The 19369-nt window shown below is 45.7% G+C and overlaps 1 protein-coding gene and 1 long non-coding RNA gene across 10 annotated transcripts in view; both read right to left on the bottom strand.

The window, feature by feature from the left end:
• The window catches only part of FBXO25 (F-box protein 25), a 63133-nt gene extending 51595 nt beyond the window's left edge, over nucleotides 1–11538 (bottom strand). For 3 of the 9 annotated variants that reach the window (XR_004478050.2, XR_004478052.2, XM_033409286.2), the window contains exon 1: nucleotides 4963–5103. Coding sequence is in view for 7 of the 9 variants with exons in the window: in XM_033409286.2 (XP_033265177.1) it covers nucleotides 4963–5096 (134 nt within the window). In the remaining 2 variants the exon portion in view is untranslated. Of the gene's footprint in view, nucleotides 1–4962; nucleotides 5104–5743; nucleotides 5966–11394 lie in introns of those variants that run through there. The other 6 variants (XM_049704312.1, XM_033409285.2, XM_033409284.2 and 3 more) reach the window with 5 other exon arrangements.
• Nucleotides 11539–13136: 1598 nt separating this feature from the next.
• Nucleotides 13137–19369, bottom strand: part of LOC117197425 (uncharacterized) — a 55945-nt gene continuing 49712 nt past the window's right edge. The window contains exons 6-7 of the long non-coding RNA XR_004478053.2: nucleotides 13583–18497; nucleotides 13137–13453 (exon numbers count right to left, since the gene is read on the bottom strand). This is a non-coding gene — a long non-coding RNA (uncharacterized LOC117197425). The remainder of the gene's footprint in view (nucleotides 13454–13582; nucleotides 18498–19369) is intronic.

The raw sequence follows: 19369 nt of genomic DNA, 5'->3' as shown, positions 1-19369 counted from the left end.
CAACCAAAGCCAGGAGTGGATGCTGGCACAGTACCGCTGACTCGCCCACAGACCTGTGTCTCGCCAGCCTCCCGCTGGTGCCCTTCGCTGTTCCAGGACCCCATCCGGACCTATGCGATCAGGGTACACGCTGCCCCTGTGTCTTGCTCCTGGTCATGTCACCTGGATCACTCGGTTAAGGTGGGATCTGCCAGGGTTCTCAACTGTACAGCTACTGTTTTCCCTTTGTGAATTCATAGATATTTTGGAGGATGCTTTGCAAATATTGTTCTTCCTTAACATCTCACCCACTAATCTCAGCATCTATCAGTGGACTCTGCCTGCAGCCATCATTACTGTGGTGTCCTAATGGTGACACTCTACTTCCCTATTCCTTCCACATTCACTAACTGGAATTATTCTGTCAGGAAGAGCTGTCCCTTCTTCCCCACTTATTCATGTGTTATATCCCCATAAACTCAGGGGTATTTATCTTCTCCAGACGGCTCCAGCTTTGGCCACTGGACTGCTTTCAGGTTGGCCTCTGCCCTTTTGACATCTGACATATTCCCATCCGCAACCCCCCCTTTTTTTTTAAGTATTTCCTTACTTTTGGACACCACAAGATGCTCTAGGCTCAGCTTATATTTCCGTACCCCAGCTCTGGAATCAACCACTTCCCCAGGAACCCTTCAAAACAAAGATCCTGGTGTTCAGTCTGCTCATTGCTACTGGGGCACCACCGCTCTTGGCCTCCCAGAAGACAGAACTGGGGAACATGTTATATTAATTCACCTACACACTGATCCCTATCTACCCACCCACCCACCCACAAGAGCAACAACCGCTTAAGTAACACTGACACCACCACCACCAATCCAGCACCACAAGGTACAGTCTAGCATGATTTTGTGACTTCCTTCTCCAAAGTGAGAGATCTGGCTGTCATTATCTGCATTTATTTACTCACTCTGCTTAACCCTAGTATACATGATAAAGTAGTTTCAGAATTGCTAACCCACACCCTGGGGCATGAGAAGCACATTTACCACCTAGAGTGTCTGTCTATAGCCTGACAGTATCCTGTCAACATGGTTTTCCCAAGTTCCCAGGTCAGCTCCTTTCTTCCACACCCACCTCAGTGTGGTTATGGGGTGCGTCTGTAACACAATCACATCCATCTGTCACAGTTTACATCATTTGGGTGAGCAGCTCCCCGTCACACACATCTTGGTTGGTTTTTTTTTTTTTAAGGTTTACACAGAGCAAAACTTGCTTTCCGTGCTGCACAACTCTATGGGTTTTGACGAATGCAGAGTCGTAAAGGGACTGGTGCCTTCCATACAGGGCAGCTCTACCACTTCCCAAAAAGCCTCCTGCCATCTGTGTAATCAACTCCTTCCCCTACCTCTAGACCCCTCGCATCCACTGGTCTCACCTCTTTTTCCAGAAGGCCATATAAATGGAATCACACAATATGAAGCCTCTTGGGTTTAGCTTTTCTCACTAAGCAAGATGAAACTAAGATTCATCACGTTGTGTCAATCAACGGTTCGTTCCTTTCGCTCCTGAGTGGCCCTCCCCTGGAGAGCTGAAGAGCATGGGTGATGTCCAAGCTTTGGCAATTACTGGAAAAAAGCTGCTATTAACGTTCACATACAGGTACTGTGTAAACATAAACTTCCATTTTCCTTGGGTAAATACCTAGGACTGAGATGCTGGGTCATACGGCAGCTATATGTTTAACTTAATAAGAAAGTACCACACTAGTCAGCAAAGTGGCTGTGCCATTCTACACGCCCATCAAGCTTACGAGAGGACCTTCTTGCCAGCACTCGGCACTGCCCTCACCAGCACCTGTAACGTTCTGTTGTTTGTTAACTGTAGCCGCTGTGGTAGGTGTGTCATGGCACCTTATCTGGAAGGTGAACACTTTCTCCACACTTCTGTCTAGGCCACGTTGGCTGTCTCACTCCCCTGGAACTTCCGGTACGTTTCTAGCTGGTCTGCTGCTGACCCCTCATTGCACTGTGATCTCAGGCACACCGCGACGTGTGTCTTCCCAGATTGCCTGCACTTCCCTGCTGACTAATGACGTTGAGCTTATTCTTCTCTGCCCAGATTTACTTCCAAGAAATAAAAAATGGGAAAAAGGGATGAGCAGTGTAGTCAGATGAACATGCACTGACAGCAGGAGCAGAAATAGATACCACCTCATTGGAAAATGGAAGGTGGGCCTGCCCGTGACCCAGCAGCTCCACTTCCAGGCACGAGCCCTGAGGATCTCGCGCGTGCACAGGAAGGTACACGGTCAGACTCCACTGTCATCAGACGAACGGCCACCCTCCCAGCTGCGCAGGCTGAACACCTGCCTGCCTTTGCCGACGCCCCCCTCACTGCCCACCCACTCCACCTCTCAGCAACCTACCAGCTCCACTTGCAAAACATCTGAATCTGAGTACTTCTCATCACCCGCCACCTCCATCCTCTCTGAGCCACAGTCATTTCTCACTTGGGTCATTACACAGGCTCTTAGGAATGAGTCTATCTGCTCTGCCTCATGTCTCTGCAGCCCATTTCCAACAAAAAAGCCAGAAGGAGCCTGTTAAAACACAAACCTGAACAAAAGCCCCCTCTCTCTGCTCCAAACCACTGACCCGTCTAGCTCTGAGAAAACCCATCTGGCCCTTCATGACCGGCCATGGCCACGCTGGCATCTGGTCCCCTGCTGCCCCTCATCCCACCCACCTTGCTGTCCCCGCTGCTCCCGAGTTCATGACACCTGCCTCGGGGTCTCTGCTCTCCCTTCCCCACCTGGGCCGCCCTCTCGGTGCCCAAGGTGTCATTCAGCTGACCCTTCTCAGAGAGGCCCCCCCGCGACACTTCCATGTACCACCCCCACCCCAACGGTCTTCCCTCCCACCCCAGGTTTTTTCCTTCACAGCACTTAAGACATGGAACAGACCACACGGAGCTCCTTTTGTCCTTTGTCTGACTGTCCCACTAGAATGCAAGCTCCTCCAGGCATGGGTTTTGCCTCTTTCTGTTTACTGCTGGATCCCAGCACTGGGAATACACAGTAAATGCCTGACATACGGTATAGACTGAGCACATACAACAGCATGTGTAATCACAAAACCAGAGGCATCTCAGCTCTGGCTCACGGAGGGATTTATCTACACACCAAAGGAGCACAGGCAGGACTCAGGCTCCTTCTGTTTCCAAGGAGCCCCCTATGGAGAGGAGGGGACAGCCACATCCTTTCTGTGGACAAGCAAAGCAAAGTCACCTTCTCCTGGTCCCTCACTGTGAAGGGTCTGGAGTAAGCACTGGGCTGGGAAGACCAACACTCTCTCCGTTCACAGAAGGTAATTAATAAAAACATCTCTGATCCACACATCTTTGTGTGTTCTGGATGAAGCTGATAAAGATTCAGGATGAACTTAATAAAGATGAAAACTAAAAGTCCAACTGCAAGGGTCTGAGAACAATTCATTTACAACGGTCCCATCACGTTCCCTGACAGGGAGTGAGTTGCCCACGGTCCCATCCTGTTTGTAAAGTTTATGTAAGGTTGGTAATTACATATACCATTTGTATAAAGAGAAGGCACCCAGACTTGCGAGGCACCTGGATGGGAGCAAGGTGTCTTCACTCCACCTGTGGTGGAGAGTCCACGGCTGCTGTGACACAGCCTCTGTCCCTGTGAGGACACCCACACAGAGAGGCCTCTGCCAGCACCACTTATATTTCAAAGGATTTTCAAATAAGTGTGAATAGGAGTGGGTGAGTGGGAGTGTCTGTGGGGAAGGGGGGAAGGGAGACAGGAGAACATGGAGTTTATCATGCAAAGAAAACAGGTCTTGATTGTATTTCTCTAATTCTATGAATATACGAGAAAAAAGTATTCTTCGATATTCACAACATGTTTGGAATGAAGGGAAATAAAGAATACATGAGGAAAAAAACACATGCAAATTCCTTAGTGTAGAAGTAGCAGTAACATTCTATTTCATGCATTACAGCTTTTTTTAAACTGACATTTTAGAATTCAGAATGGCAGAGAAATGCCACAATATAAATTCAACGAACACTGTGTGTTATCCTTCCTATAATCTTAAATATAAAATTAATTTCTGCTTTAAATACCGCAAACCCCAATCTCCAGTCTAAAGGTACCAAATTCCTAACAGAAAACAGATGACCTGTCAGTTCGAAATACACAATTGATAGTTACGCAAATGTGAGATAAACACATGCAGTAAAATGGATGACTAGACCCGTGACACTTTGGAGGAAGAGGTCTGCAGACCTCCCCAATCCTCCAAATGCTCAAATACACTTGTGACGGGGATCGCGGGTGAGCACACCACAGCCACACGGGCCTGCTTCTGCATCCATGCAATCTCTACTTTCATCTGGAGAAAGACCACAACCCCCAGCCTGCCCTGCAGCTCCCACTCCAGCCGGTGAGGTTTGGCACAGGTACCCTCCTCCTCTACCTTGCCAAGCGCAACGCGGAGGTGGGGGCAGAACTCCACCCTGAACCCCGCCGACGAGGCTACCCTCTGGGGATGGCAGAGCTAAAGGCCACCTCACCAACTCAGGCCTCTGACAGAGAAGACTATACTCCTGTCTCGCGCAAGCCACTGTCACCATGGGCCTCTGACACAGGCCGCCAAAATTACATCTTTTAATTCCTTCAGGTTCCTCAGCTGTAATGGGAGGTTAATAAGAATAATACCTATCTCTCGGACTACTGTAAGGGTTAAACGTCTCAAATGAAAAAGAAGACGGCAGCATCTGTGCGTGGGCACTAGGCGATCTACCAGGCTCAGACTGTGGCTAGTAACTTGTTTCCTTACACCAGCCTTGTGCAGGTGCGGGGGGGGACTCCCAGCCAAGCAGTAAGTCATGGGCTCCAACAGGTGAAGCCGTAAGAGTCAGGCGGGGACGGTGTGGCTCTGCTGAGCTGCGACTCACGTGCCGTGGCTGGCGCCACACCGGTCATTCTCTCCTTCAAGTCCCTCACTCCAGGGTTCACATCTTTTCCAGCCGTCTTCTGTTTTAATCCAGCTCCATCCAGGAGATCTCCAGTCCTGGCCCAAAAATGGCATAGCTCTCCTATAATTTAGGTTAAAAATGTATGTGTAATTGATGTAAGTTTCTTTTCATTTAGAACATTTATTCGTTAACTTTAATGAATACAATGCTTAATATTTAAATGTCTGCACGTGCCTTACATGCCAGCTAGACACTGAGGTGAAACACTGAAGGTAACACAGGACTTCAGTTGTACTAAAATAAGATGGATGGGGACTGGTGGATTTATTAGCCCAACCCTGCACGTGTCATGAAAGGTTTCCCAGAGGTGACATCTCAGCTCATGCCTGAAGAACAAGCAGTCAGGGAGTGAGGAAGAAAAGGAATATGACACCGAACAGAAAACTCATGCCAGAAATTAGAAGCAACAGAACATGAAACACTGATGCTCAGCCCTGTACACAGTCCAGTCTGCCTGAGGCTGACCATGTAAGCGGGGAGTGGGGAGTGGCTGGAAGTGAGAATGGAGAGGCCACTGGGGGCAAACAAAGTCAAAGGAGCGGGACTGCACTCTGAGGACACCAAGCGGCCGAGAAAGGAAGCTCCACTCCGCAGGGAGACAGTTCAACCAGACCTGAGCTTCACAAAGACCTCAGGGCTACTCGGTCTCTGCCAGCGCCTAGTGCCTTCCTAGTAATAAATGCTGTCTGAAATTACTTACATGGCTACAGTCTGCCTTCCTCAAGAAAACGCGATGTCTTGTTCAACTCTGTATCCCAACACTTGGAACGATGCCCGGCGCACAAGGGTAGCTCAACAATCACTGAATTAATGGCTCAGAGGGGAGGGTAAGGCTGGAGAGCAAGGCAGGAAAACCGCCAGCATCTAGACTGTACAGACAGAGACCAGACGGTGTGGGGACAGAAGAAAGCCAAGGGGCCAGCTTCAAGGGTCACTGACATTGAAGGGACAAGCAGGTGAAGACGAGCCGCGAGAAAGGACACCGAACAGGAAGAGCCACGGACGTAGGGGAAGTGGGAAGGCAAGAGAAGAATGGGTTTAAGAAAGAAATGATCAACAGAGAGGACAGTGTTATAAAGAAGCCAGTACGGTAAGAATTTAAAAGTATACATCGTGTTTAGCTACAAAAAGGCAGTTGATGACTCAACAAAAAGTTTCCATAGAGTAATGTGTTATATTAATCTCATGTCCGACGACGTAGATTTGGGATATTTCACTAATGTGGAAGTATCATATCACATCATATCATAGAGTACACAAGAGATGAAAGTGTTCAAATACCATCTCCCAAATATATTTAATGTAACTAACAAAAAATAGGCCATTAAATAGGCATTTATACTGGCTTAGAAGAGACAAAAAAATTTCAGAGGGAAATTATAACTCTTCAACAATATTCCTGTGTCAACTACAAGTGCTCAACATGAAACGTATGAAGTAATTTTCCTTTGTACCAAGAGGATCTCAAAACCTTGCTAAACTAAGTAATAATCAGAACACATCTTTTTCAGTCATATATTGTTTAACTGAAATTCTTTCTTTAGAAGATAATTAAAAATAATTCCTTAAATTTCAAAACTATTTTGATAAGCCTCATCTCCCACTCTTGTTTCACAACTACTGATCACCCTAAAATGCAAAAGCCACCACCCATGTCTAGTCCATCCAGATTATTTAAGGTTGTCTCCAATAGCAGGTGTCTGATACTTTTTCATGAAGCTTCAGACAGAAGCCAGAGAATACTTTTACGAAAGAAGGCAAGTACCATGATGTAGTAGATGATGCTTAAACGACAAATTTAGTCTCATAAAACACAAACAAGAGAAGAATGTCTTTGAGGACCACCTCTGACAATTGCCAAAGTATCTCTCAATATCATATTTAAACTGCGTTTAAAAAAAATCAAGTGGCAACTGTGCAGAATATTGCTAATAGGTCAAATACAGTATTACTTCAATGACAAACATATAAACACAGACTAAATGTGTCATTATCTTATGTGTGCCTTCCCTAAGGGTATACCAGTAAACCCTTGAGGAACTAAAAAAACAAATGAAAACCCCCTCCACACACAATATATGTAAGTATATTTAAAATATATTAAAATATATGCATATGTGCAGTCAAAATGTACAAACCAACAGTCATAAAATAAATAAGCACTAAGGATGTAATGTACAACACGATAATTAACACTGCGGCACATTATACTTGAAAGTTATTAAAACAGTAAATCTTAAGAGTTCTCATCATGAGGAAAAATATTTTTTCTTTTTCTTTAATGTTGTATCTATAGGAGATGATAGATGTTCACTAAACCTACTGTGGTAATCATTTCATGATGTATGCAAGTCAAATCATCAAGTTGTACACCTTAAACTTACATAGTGCTATATGTCAGTTATATCTCAATAAAACCGGGGCAGGGGGGATGTTACGTAGAAAACTGTCCCTTGAAGAATTCTCTGTAACAGGAACAAACTGTAACAACTATAAAATATCTAAAAGAGGTTTTGTTATATATATTTGTTATTACACTGGGATTGTAAATGGCTATTAACAATAATTGTGCAAATATATGTTAACATGAAAAGATATTCACAGTATATTAAGTGAAAGCAAAGCAAGTTTTAGGAAAATATATGTGATACTTCTGTGTATTTCTACATGCAGGCACAAATTTATACATGTGTGTACAGAAAAAAATCTGAAAGCAGATATAGCAAAATGTAAACAGTGAATATCTCTGCATGTTTGAATTTCAAGTGATTTTACATTATTTTTTATTTGAGGCATTTTTATTTTTAATATTTCTTTTATTAGATGAAAATGTATTACCCACGTGACAATTTTTATAGAACACGACTTGCTGATCTGAAAGGCGGAAATGGTGACATTGTTAACCTATATTATTTGATTCCTGATGCAGTTGAAGAATTGTCCCCAGTATGTTTCCTTTTTTCTTTTGTGATCTGTATGCTCACAGATTTTACAAATTTATTTAGTTTTTTTCCTTTCTTGTAGAATTTAGAAGGCTTCATATATTTAAATTAATAAAATTGGTTTCTCATTAAATATATACATATGTATATAAATGTGCATACATGCAATCTTGTAATATGAGTACTAAATGAGTACTAAGTGGTAAAGAGAGAATAACTAAAAGAAACTCAGAGTAAAAGCAAACCACCTGGGAAACCTCTGAAGAGAAACTAGGACATGAGCTTGGCCTTAAAGCATGGTTAGATCTTAAGTGAATGAAGAAAGGAAAAAAATACCAATCACAGCATAGGTGGGTGAAAAAAATGAAGACAGGAATACATGTGACATGTTTGAGAATAAGCGGAATAGGCTGGCTGAAATAGAGAACAGATTGGAAAGGGGACTAGGAGAACGCAGAATATCAAAATTGTTTGGACTTTATTCTCTAAATAATTTAAAGTGTTTGAGCAATCCAGCAATGTGAGCAGTGCTATTTTCACAATAATTTGCCAGGGTGTGAAGGACAGACTGAAGGGGAGAACAGAGGCAGAAAGAACAACTACTTAACAGAAACTTCTTACCAACACCTCAGATAACAAGATATTTTAAGACTTGATGACACACACTGTACTTGCCTATTTAGACACCATGCCCACTCACCACTTAATGCACTTATATTCAGGCCTCACAAGCAATCCCTATAACATTTACACTAAGTTTCTGCAGTAAAGTTAAGAGTCAGCTAGGGGTTTCCTGTAAGATAATTGATTCCCTTACAACTACCAAAACCCTGCAGATCATTCATATTGACTTTAACAACTCTGTGAGAAACAAACATAGTTAGCCTGAATTTTTCAGCTGCTAAGTGTTTATTTTTCCATGGGTTGGAAGGAGTGAAAAGCAGTTAAATGGACCATGGAAATAAAAATAGTACATTTCCAAGAGTTTTATTTTCAACACAGAGGAAAAGATTTGTTTCAAAATAAATGTGTGTATTCCATTCCATATAGGTGTATAATCTTTATACTTATGCTTTACACTTGCATATAACTTTTTTTTTAAATTGAAGTATAGTTGATTTACAATGTTGTGTGAGCTTCAGGTGTACAGCAAAGTAATTCAATTATGTACTTTTTTTCATATTCTTTCCCATCATAGGTTATTATAATATATAACCTTATATAGTACTTATATGTAATCTTTATGCTTTAGTTCATGAACTAAAGCAGAGATTCTGGAAGCACAGATATTACAAACAATAACAAAAAAGCCATCAGGGAAAAGAAAAAAAAACAGAAAGAAAAAACACACGAGTTGCAATGCGAAAGGCTTGGGTCTCAAATTTTCAAAAATAGTCCCAGTCTGAAGCATCTAACAAGTCTGCAAATTGAAAAATACTGTTAAACTTTTGGAATGATGACAACCCATCATTTTTTATGGAAATGTATTTATCTGTTCTGCTAAAAGATCCGAATTGCTATCCTGTTATAAATTTAATTAAAATCACCTTTGTTTTGATAATTTCCAAATACAAAAATAAGAACTAGAAATTACTCCTGAAAATTATTAAATGTGTAAGAGCAACTACTCAAAAGCGGCTACTCTTGTAAAATAGCTGGTACAATCTGCAATTTTGTGCACATTTCATGCCAACTAATGTCAGAGAGCGTATGGGGCCATCTGCTGTAGATCTTCCCTCAATCTCTATTTTATATGGCAGGACATGGGGGTGAAGCACTGCAGGAGAACAGGGCTTCATGAAGTTCATTTGCCAGTGGAAACTCCTGCACAAGACAAGAAATGTCTTTCCTTCAACAAGCACACTTTCCGTTAACTAATGATAACAGCAGCAAATATTTTCTAGATCTCAGTATGGGTTAGGCATCACCCTAGACAGTTTACCTCTATTATCTCATTGAGTCCTCACACTACCGTATAAGGTAGGAAATGTTGCAATCCGCATTTAAAAGTTTTAAATCTCTATTTTATAGATGAAGAAACTGAGGCAAAAAGTTTGGTGGAGCTGGGATTTACAGTCATGGAATCTCAATTCACAATCCATGCTCTACCACTATATTTTTAAAACAGCAATTCCTGAACACCCTATTAGAAACAGATGTCATAAAACTGCAGGGGTTTTTTTCTTACATTTTTTAGCTTATATGTCATACATCATCAGATATGATCTAAAGTAATGATTGATCTAAATATAAAAACACTAAGACAAGGAAAACATGACAGGAAACAGCTCTAAAAAATCTGAAAAGGTTACATGTATAACAGTACTTACTCTCCTCAGTTACTAAACTGATTTTCAGAACAATAAAGCCTATACCTGTAGAGCAAGAGCTATGGCTATACACATTACAAACAGATAAGAAACAAACAAGTTACAGTGAAAATAAAAGGCACTTTCATATTCAGAGAAAAAAGCTGGCAAAGGAGTTTCTCTTCCAGTATTTCTTATACTGGAAATTTCATCATAAATTTTGAGAAAATAACTTGCATTGTTCTGAGATAAGAATGACTGATCCTCAATTTGATAAGCATTTGGCTTTTTCTATTGCTTTCTCTTCCTTACAAGATTTCCAAATAATTGAGGGTCAAACATGAATAAGGCTTATAAATGTGGAAGAATCTGATCCAGAAAGACCATCAAGAAATGGTAAACCGAGGGCTGAGAATCAGAAATGGGGTTTACTGCAAGAAGGCCTGAGAGATAATCACAGATGCCTCACGGAAATGGAAAACCTTCCCGTAAGAGGGGAAAGTGGAACACGAAAGAATAAGGTAAAACGTGTCTTCTGTGATTAAGGCTGGAGGTAAGGATTTGGAAGAGGTAAGAAAGGAGGGCTCCGCAGGAAAAGGCACGATTCCCCACACTCCTTCAAGATGAGTCCGAGCAGGGCCAGGGCTGGGAGAAGGGTCCAAACGGAGCTTACTTACCGCGAAGAGAAGGACGCAAAATTGAAACGCGTCCGCTCAAGAAAAATAAGAAAGGCAACCGAAGAGGGGCCGGAGCCGGAGCAGAACGGGGGCAGAGGACGGACGCCGGGAGGACTAGGGCAGGCCCGGGCAGGTGCCCGCGCGGGAGGGGCTGGGGAGGACGAGGCCGGAGGGCAGACGCCGGAGACGCCGGGCCGGGGAAGGGTGGTCCGGGAGGCCCCGGGCCGGGGGAGGAGGGGGCCGACCCGGTGGGAGCGGGTTTAGGCGGCGGCGGGAGGGGAGCTGGGCTGCGGGACGCGGAGGGTGGGCGTGGGGTTGAGGACGGGTGGGCCGCGCCGTGTGGCGGGCAGACTGCCTCCGTGCCCACCTGATGCGCGGACGCCCATAGTCCCCACCTAGCGCGCGCGGCGTCCTAGTCCTTACCTGGCGCGCCGACAGTCCGGGCCCCACCTGGCGCACTGACAACCCCCAGCCGGCACCTGACGGCGGCCCGTCGGGATTTATTGCCGGAAATGGCCCACCGCCTACCCGGGAGCGCCGCGGGGAAGCCCCGCCCCCAGCCGCGCTGATTGGCCAGCGCGACTCCGCGCGGCCGTGTTGCTACCCTGATCCCTAAGTCGGCGGCGCGCGCGTGCGCAGTGGGCGGCGCTCCCGGCCCCCCGTGCCGCTGCCCGCGCGTGCGCAGTGGGTGCGGCCCGTGGGGCTGGTGGGGGAGGCGGGGGCGTCGTCCGGGCGCTGAGAAGCCCCAGGTGCTGAGAGAGCAGAGAAGGCGTAGGTCACCTAGGTCGTGACTGCCGGGCCGACTGCAGACAGACACTCCAATCCGCTCACCCCAGCCTGCTCAGCTTTCCAACTCAACCTGTATTTCGGGAATGCAGCTTCGATTTGCCCCCAATCCCCCTGTGCACCTCATTATCTTGTATACTGAGTTTTAAGGCCCAAGTACTTTGTATTTATAAACGATTTAGCGGGGTTTTCCCAGTTAGGAGACAAGAATGTGGGGTTCCGGAGGGCAGGGTAGGAGCAGGGCCCCCGGTTCTGGCCAGTGCGAGCTCTCGGCCGGGTCGGAGCAGGACCGAGAGGCGTGGGCATTAACTAAGGCCTGAACCTCTCTGTGTCTCACTTTCCCCGCAAGTAAAATGGAGCCGGCAGCGGGGCTTACCTCACAGGATCTTTATGAAAATTGAATTGACATGGTCAAACATTCAAAACAGTACCTGGGGTATGGTGAGCAGGACATAAGTATTTGATCTTAGTATTTTTCTTTTTGTAAAATGTGTAAAATATAGTAGGTATTCATGTTTTAGAAAAATAATTTTGTAAATTATTCCTCATGTGCTTATTACAATAGTGTTCTTTGACTACATGCTTTTAAAATAATGGGAAAGTGATTATGGACAGAGGTCAGCAGTGTTGCTTGCATATCCTCAATGTAAGAACCGCCCCCTTCTTTTCCTAGTTTTAGGTATCGTCCATGGATGAGCGTTCGGTTCTTTCCGATATTTTGCCGTTAAAAATAAATGAGTAATAAATAAATAAATAAATGAGTAGCTGTATGCGTGGGTGGTTTGGGTTTATTTTTTAAATTTGTGGGGTGGTGTGTTTGCGAGTAAATTACTATCATTGGAATTGTTGGGCCAAAGACAAGTGCAAGTGGAGTTGTGGTCGACATTGCCAGGGCGAGAGCCCCGCCGGCACCCCACGGGGCTTAGAGGAGTATGAAGTCTAGACTAATTGGCCAACGTCCACATAGCTCCTTGTGAAGGAGTTCCACTGGCTGGATTGAGAGGAAGCAAAGTGACAGCCATCCGCAGAGAAACGCAGGGGCCCCCCAAGTGGTTCAGGTCAATTCCGTCCAGCAAATATCTCTGAGAGCGCACTTAGCTTTCTGCATGTAAAGAGGAGCATGTTCACGGGCCTCTAGAAACTTCACCAGTGGAGGAGGAGAAAGCAGCTGAGGGGCAGGAAGATGCTCCGCAAAGACAGGGTGTGGCTGGGCGCTGTGGAGCCCCGGGAGTGAGGGGAGAGCCCCTGGGAGGGAGCTTGGAGGTGAGGGGGGAGTTGCCATGGGGCGGGCGCAGCCTCAGGAGCAGTGACCCAGAAGGAGGGGCCTACCTACCAGACTGTGCCAGCGTCCCTTCACCTAACAAGTCTATCAACTGGGATGATGGAGAATTTCGAGTTCTTTATTTTCCTAAAAATAATCCAATTGTGATTCGATCCAAGGATTTGGGGACACTTAAACACATTGTTGCAGCCCCTCCCCAAAATTGGGGTCCGCTGTAGCGGTGAGCTGGGGCAGTCACTGGTCACAGGCGTGCTGGTGCCTCCATGCCTCACCGGGGGCTTGGGGTGCGGCCAGCGCAAGGCCCCCATGCGCTGCTACACCGCTGGGGAGTGTGTCCCTGATCCTCTGGAGACAAGCTCAGCTTTGCTCCATCCAGGCTCAGAGAATTGTCTCTTTTTCCATGCTCCACCCTGTCTGGAACACATAAGATGTTTAATGGCATCTTTATACAACACATGAAGACTAATTCTATTTTCTATGCAATGATAATACTGGGGTACAAAATAAAAACCAAACCAAACCACCCAAACAAAACCCTGTCACCTTGGTGCAGACTTGGTAGAGCAGTAGGTACATTAGGGTGACCACACAGACCACATGCTGGGTACCATGGCAGGCGGTGAGGATGTGAAGTTGAAATCCCTGATTTTCAGGAGCTCACTGTTCGAGGCAGATATAGGATGGCAAATACACAGTGAGAAAATGGGGTGATGGCTATAAAGACGTACAAAATATGGAGAGGCCTGGGGCAAAAGCACCTCTCTGACGGATGCCTCCAGGCCAGCAGGCATCTATGGCCAGGGCAAAAGAGGAGATAGCTTGTGTTTGCTGGCTTGTTTCAGATCTCCTCTCGGTCTTGGGCCTCCTTATCTTTCAAATAGGAATCGGAATAGAATCTTAGGATCCTGAACTAAGAGGTGGCCAGGAGCTCGTGGTAAGCGTGGGACGGAGGGAAGGGAAGGCTGACTGCACAGCCACCTGCAGGCACCTCATCCCTCCACTTTTGAAACTCTGTACTTGCCTGACAAGACATGTCGTCATCAGGCTTCATCCTAAGAGCAGCCAGTTTGCAAGCCCACAACTCCTCACCCAGCTCCAAACCCTCTCTGTTCACCTGGCGCAGAGCTGAAGCCGAATCCGGCCTCTGTGGGCAGCATGCCATTAACCGTTAACTTCTCCCACCTGGTGGGGGTCTCAGTACCTGCAAAACAGCTCAAAGACGCTGTTCTGTGTACCCCTTGATGGGGAACCAGGACCCTGCCCCAAGGCTGCTCTATTGTTTCTCTTGAGTCCCCCTCCCTTCCCTAATTAACAACTGCTTGAATCTGCCCCATGGAACTCATGGAAGGTCATGGAGGCTGACTGAAGCCTGTTTCCTATAATCAAAGAAATGGGGACACAGGAAGGATTTTGTGCCCAGGAACCCCACTGGGCCCTGCTCGGTATCAAGGCTGTCTCTAACTCCACTCATGGACATGTTTACATTAATACAGATGCCCCAGCACATTCCACCCTAGGTATTTATCAAAGATAAATGAAAACAGGGCCTCGAGGAGCGTGTACAATAATGTTCGTAGCAGTTTATTCCTTGGAACAACCTAGATATCTGTTTGCAAGGAAGTGGACTAACAGACTGGAATATTCAAGCCGTGGAAAGAGAATGAGCCGCTGATACGTACGACAACGTGGACGCTTGTCAAGAATAGTATCTTAGTGAAGGAACGCAGACACGGAAGTATATGCCGTGTGACTCCATTCGTGTGAAATGTGATAGAACCACGCCCGTGGTGGCTTTGCGGGGCCAGGGTAGGGACAGGGCAGCCTTCTGGGGTGATGAGAGTGTCTGGTGTAGTTTGGGATGAGACTATGCCTGTGTTAAATATCATTGAGCATTTCACTGCAAGTATGTTAAACCTCGCTAAGCCAATACATATTTTTTCTTTGGGAGGAACATTTCTATCTGACATATTCCTGGCCAAATTTTATGCAACATATTGAATTAAAAAAATCAAACAACCAGCAAATATGTTGAGGGCTTACCCCACACCCAGAATCATATTAAGAGTTGTGGGAACTGCAGAAATGTAGAAACCTTCCCTGTCCGCTAGGAGCTTGTGCTCTGTGATTGAGGCAGGAAATACATGTAAGAAGTGTTAGCAATCAAACATTTGAACGATAATTCAAAAGACCCCAAGGAAGGGCCAGGTCATTCGCACACGTGAACTTTGATGGGGGTCACAGGTGCAGGGAGATCACTTTAGCCTGAGCAGTCATAAGAAGATACTAAAATTCACTTTGGCAGGTGAGGGGGAAAAACATAGTTTCATAACTTAATATGGCCTCTAACAGGGCAGATGTTTTCGGTAACATCTCTTAGAGCCATGCTCCCTTTCCGATAACGTAAATCTCAGAAAGCAGGCACTTCAATCTAGAGACAAAAACGGTAAATCTCTAAGTCTCTCCCACTTCTGGTGTCTTGAAATTCCATCCACGACTTCAAGGGAGCATCTCCATGAAGTCCCGAGTTATTCTCAGCCTGCCCACATGACCCCACTCCTCAAGGCTCAGACCAACCCTCTCTTTATACGCTGATAACAATGACAGCTTTGATAATGACAGTGATGGTGTAAATGGCTAAATTTTACTTACTGTTCACTGCACACCAGGCTGTGCTCAAGCACTCTGCTTGCCTTATGCTCCAAATAACCCTAAAAGGTCAATCCTGTTATTACTGTGTCTTGAAGATGAGGCCCCGAGGCTTCGAGAAAGCTCAGTAACCTTGCTGGGACGCCACAAGTAGGCAGACGCGGATCCAGGATGTGACTTGGCTTGTCTGACGCCATCACTGCATGTCCACCTCCCGGGGGGCGCCCCCCTGAGATGCCTGTTTTAGGTGATCCTCTTTCCCCCAGCCCTCCAGTGCTTGAATCTTTACCAGTCACTAGCCAACCACAGTTTCCTGTAACTTCTTTCAGTTAATTATATCCCAGCTCGCCCTGCCCTCGACTCACAGAAACATCTCAGCTTTGCATGAAGACCATGAGCTCTCTGAAGGCAGGGACTAGGGTCTGACACTTTACAGAGCCCTGAAAGTAGAGTTCTCGGTGGAGAGGGGAAGGAGAGGCTGGCTGCCCATCCAGCCAACATCGTTTGATCTACACAACATGACCACAGCTGGAACACTGGGAACAAGTCCCCTTCAGAGTCACCTCAGATGTGGTATTGAAGTTGGCTTGTCCTCTGCATGGTTATTTCCAAGCTGGCGTGTGCTTCTCTTGGTTCTATATCGCTTTCTGTGAGATCCAAGCAATGGCATAAACTTCGATAGATTGTTAGAACCAAGAGAGAACTCTGCGTGGAGCCTAATCTGTCCTTGTAGATAAGGCCACACCTTCAAGACTCAGCTGGGGGAGGAACGGCAGAGCTGGGGCTGAGCCTCCCATGCCAAACATGGTTTTCTTCCCCTAACACAGCAGATGGTCTCCGTGTCTGCTGTCCTCTGAGCCTGGGAGTCCCAGATCCCTCTCCCCACGTCCACCAAATGCGAGACCACCATGGGCTGGGCGTGGTCGCTAAGGTGTCTGTAGCCTTTTATCAACAGCATTGCTGGGCTGCTCTCTGACTGGCCCAGACTTCCAGTCACCTTAGGTCACCCTGGTCTCCTGCCCATCATGACTCTGTCCCTCTGCTGAATGGGGGACGACTGACCATACCCTCCTGGGAGGAAGCACAGAGGTGCAGCCTCTGGGTGAGATGAGCAAAGTCTATTAAGGGGACCCTTCTTCGAAAGGAGAGGCATGAGAAGATCCTCTCACGTCCAGCCATGAGAATTTTCCGAGTTTCTGCTTAGGGTCACTAGTCGTACAAATGAAGGCAATGTGCCACAGATGCCCCATCACCAGGGCTGCAGTAAAAACCTAATAAATGGAAAACAGCAACATTGCCTGATGAACAACTGGGTTTTTCCAAGCAATTTTGTCAGCAGAAGTTTACTGCTTTTTGATAGAATTGAAAATAAACAGGGGCTTCCCTGGTGGCGCAGTGGTTAAGAGTCCGCCTGCCAATGCAGGGGACACGGGTTCCAGCCCTGGTCCGGGAAGATCCCACATGCCACGGAGCAGCTGGGCCCGTGCGCCACAACTACTGAGCCCGTGTGCCATAACTATTGAAGCCCACGTACCTAGAGCCGCAGCAAGAGAGGCCGCCACGATGAGAGGCCCACGCACAGCAACAAAGAGTAGCCCCTGCTGGCCGCAACTGGAGAAAGTCCACATGCAGGAACAAAGACCCAACGCAGGCAAAATAAATAAATAAATAAATAAAATGAAATAAAAAATTTTAAAAAAGAAAAAGAAAAGAAATAGAAACAATAGAAAGGCAGTATTTTAAATACACCTGGATTTTAGTAAATCATTATGGTAATGTGCTACATAATTTTGGAAAATTAATTCTGGTTTGGCTATCAGCAATAAAATGATGAAATGGTTAATGGGCTCCATAATCATTCTTCCAATAATGTCTGGGAGAAAATGAAGTTAAAGCAAATCTAATTTAGAAAAGCAAGTGGAATTGAATGGTTGAAAATGTCAACAGAAATGATTCTCATCTGTTGGAAAATAGTGTCTAATGCACACGTGGAACTATATAACCAGAACACAGAAATTTAGCTTCTCTGTTCGCATGAAAACCTCAGCTTCATCTGAAATGCTGAGGATGGCAGGACAGAAAGAGGATGAATTCGCGCCGTTAGGGAGTCTGCATCTGCGGGACCGAGTTGATAAAGGCAGCCACAGCCAGGAGAGTAGGTGTGTACGAGGGCCAGAATTTGTTTCTGTGCACACCAGGACCCACACTCATAGAGATGTCTAAACAGAGGAGCCACTTCCTGGCCCTGTGACGGCTCACCTTTTTTCTATCTGCTGGCCCACAGAGCCTCATTCCAGGTGTCTCAATCCACCTCCACGAACAGGGGAAGCAAAGAACAGCAAAAATACCAACAATTTTGCTCAGTCTTTCTACAAATGCTCTTTGCTTTTACTGCAACGTGAAACCCAGAGCAATGTAAGTGACGTGAGCCACGGGTGGGTGTAGCATCACTGAAAGCCTAACGTTTGAGGAGGACCTAAGGAATGGCACAAAACCGCCTGCAACTTCTCTGCTGAAGTCATTCTTCCGAGAAGAACTTCTCTACTATGTCTGAGTGGGCAGAAGTAAAGAAAAGCAAATGCCAAAGCTAGGACCATGCTTAGGCAGGGAGCCCAATCCCAGGTGCATATTTTAGAGATACAGTGGGGAAACCTTGAGGCACAACCAAACCGAGGAGGGAACTTACATGTGTCCAGAGCTGTGGAGGGCAGTGGAGGGTCCCCAGTGTAGCTACTTGGTTGGGACTTGGTGAGGTTTCGTGCACAGCTGGGCTCTCTCGTCTCTGTGACCCATGGGTCTGATGTGTAGGCAGCTGCCTATGGAAATCCCAAGGATTAGTGTGCTGCTTAAGTGACCCTGTCAAGTTGCCCCGGTGATGCAGCGAAGTCTAGAGACAGGAGCTTACTTTCTGTTTCTTGGTTCCACTGCCTCATGTTGACTTGTTGCAGCAAAACACATCAAACATTTACCCTTTCTTCTGCTTCTCATTCCAGCTCTAAAACTCCTACTTCTTTTCAAGGTAACGTGGATGTTCTAACTACTGCAAAGTCACATACAAGGGAGTAGATAAACGGAAGTCAGGGAGATTCATGTTTCAAGATATTATCCTTCCCTACCGGGAGGAAAAGTGTACTGTTGGAAAATATTCAGCCAGCGTTCTAAGCCAGAGAGCCTCATAGGTCCATGGAAATTGCATGTATTTTAAAGAAAAATCTTGAGAGGAAAATAAATAAGCTACTTTATATAGATGTTTCTCCTTTGACTGAAGGACAATTGTGCTGTCTACAATAGTTGTTAGAGCTATAAAACCTTAAAAGGGCATTTATAAGAAGGAAACACAGACTTGCTGTGATTCCTGCTGTTACAAGTGAAATGCCCCCTTGCTCTCCCTTGTCTTATCCTGGCATGGAAGGAAAATTGCCCGGTAGACAGTGTCTGCACAAGATCTTGCGAAAGCTGGGTCTTCAGGTGACTTGCAAGTATCATACGTTTACATATGATGGCTTCCTAACTTATCAAGCCTCCGCTCACAGGTTGCCTTCTCATTAGACCTACCTTTAGTATTTCAGTTAAAAGTGCAACGTTCCCCAGACACTCAGAAACCCCCTCACACTGGTCTATTTTTCACCCTTATTAATGTATTAATAAATTTATTAATTTATTAATTACCCCAGGATGTAAGCT

This window comes from Orcinus orca, chromosome 21, assembly GCF_937001465.1.
Source record: "Orcinus orca chromosome 21, mOrcOrc1.1, whole genome shotgun sequence".
Lineage (NCBI taxonomy): Eukaryota > Metazoa > Chordata > Mammalia > Artiodactyla > Delphinidae > Orcinus > Orcinus orca.
Note: the sequence above shows the minus strand (reverse complement) of the source record. Positions and strands in the feature narration are given on the sequence as shown.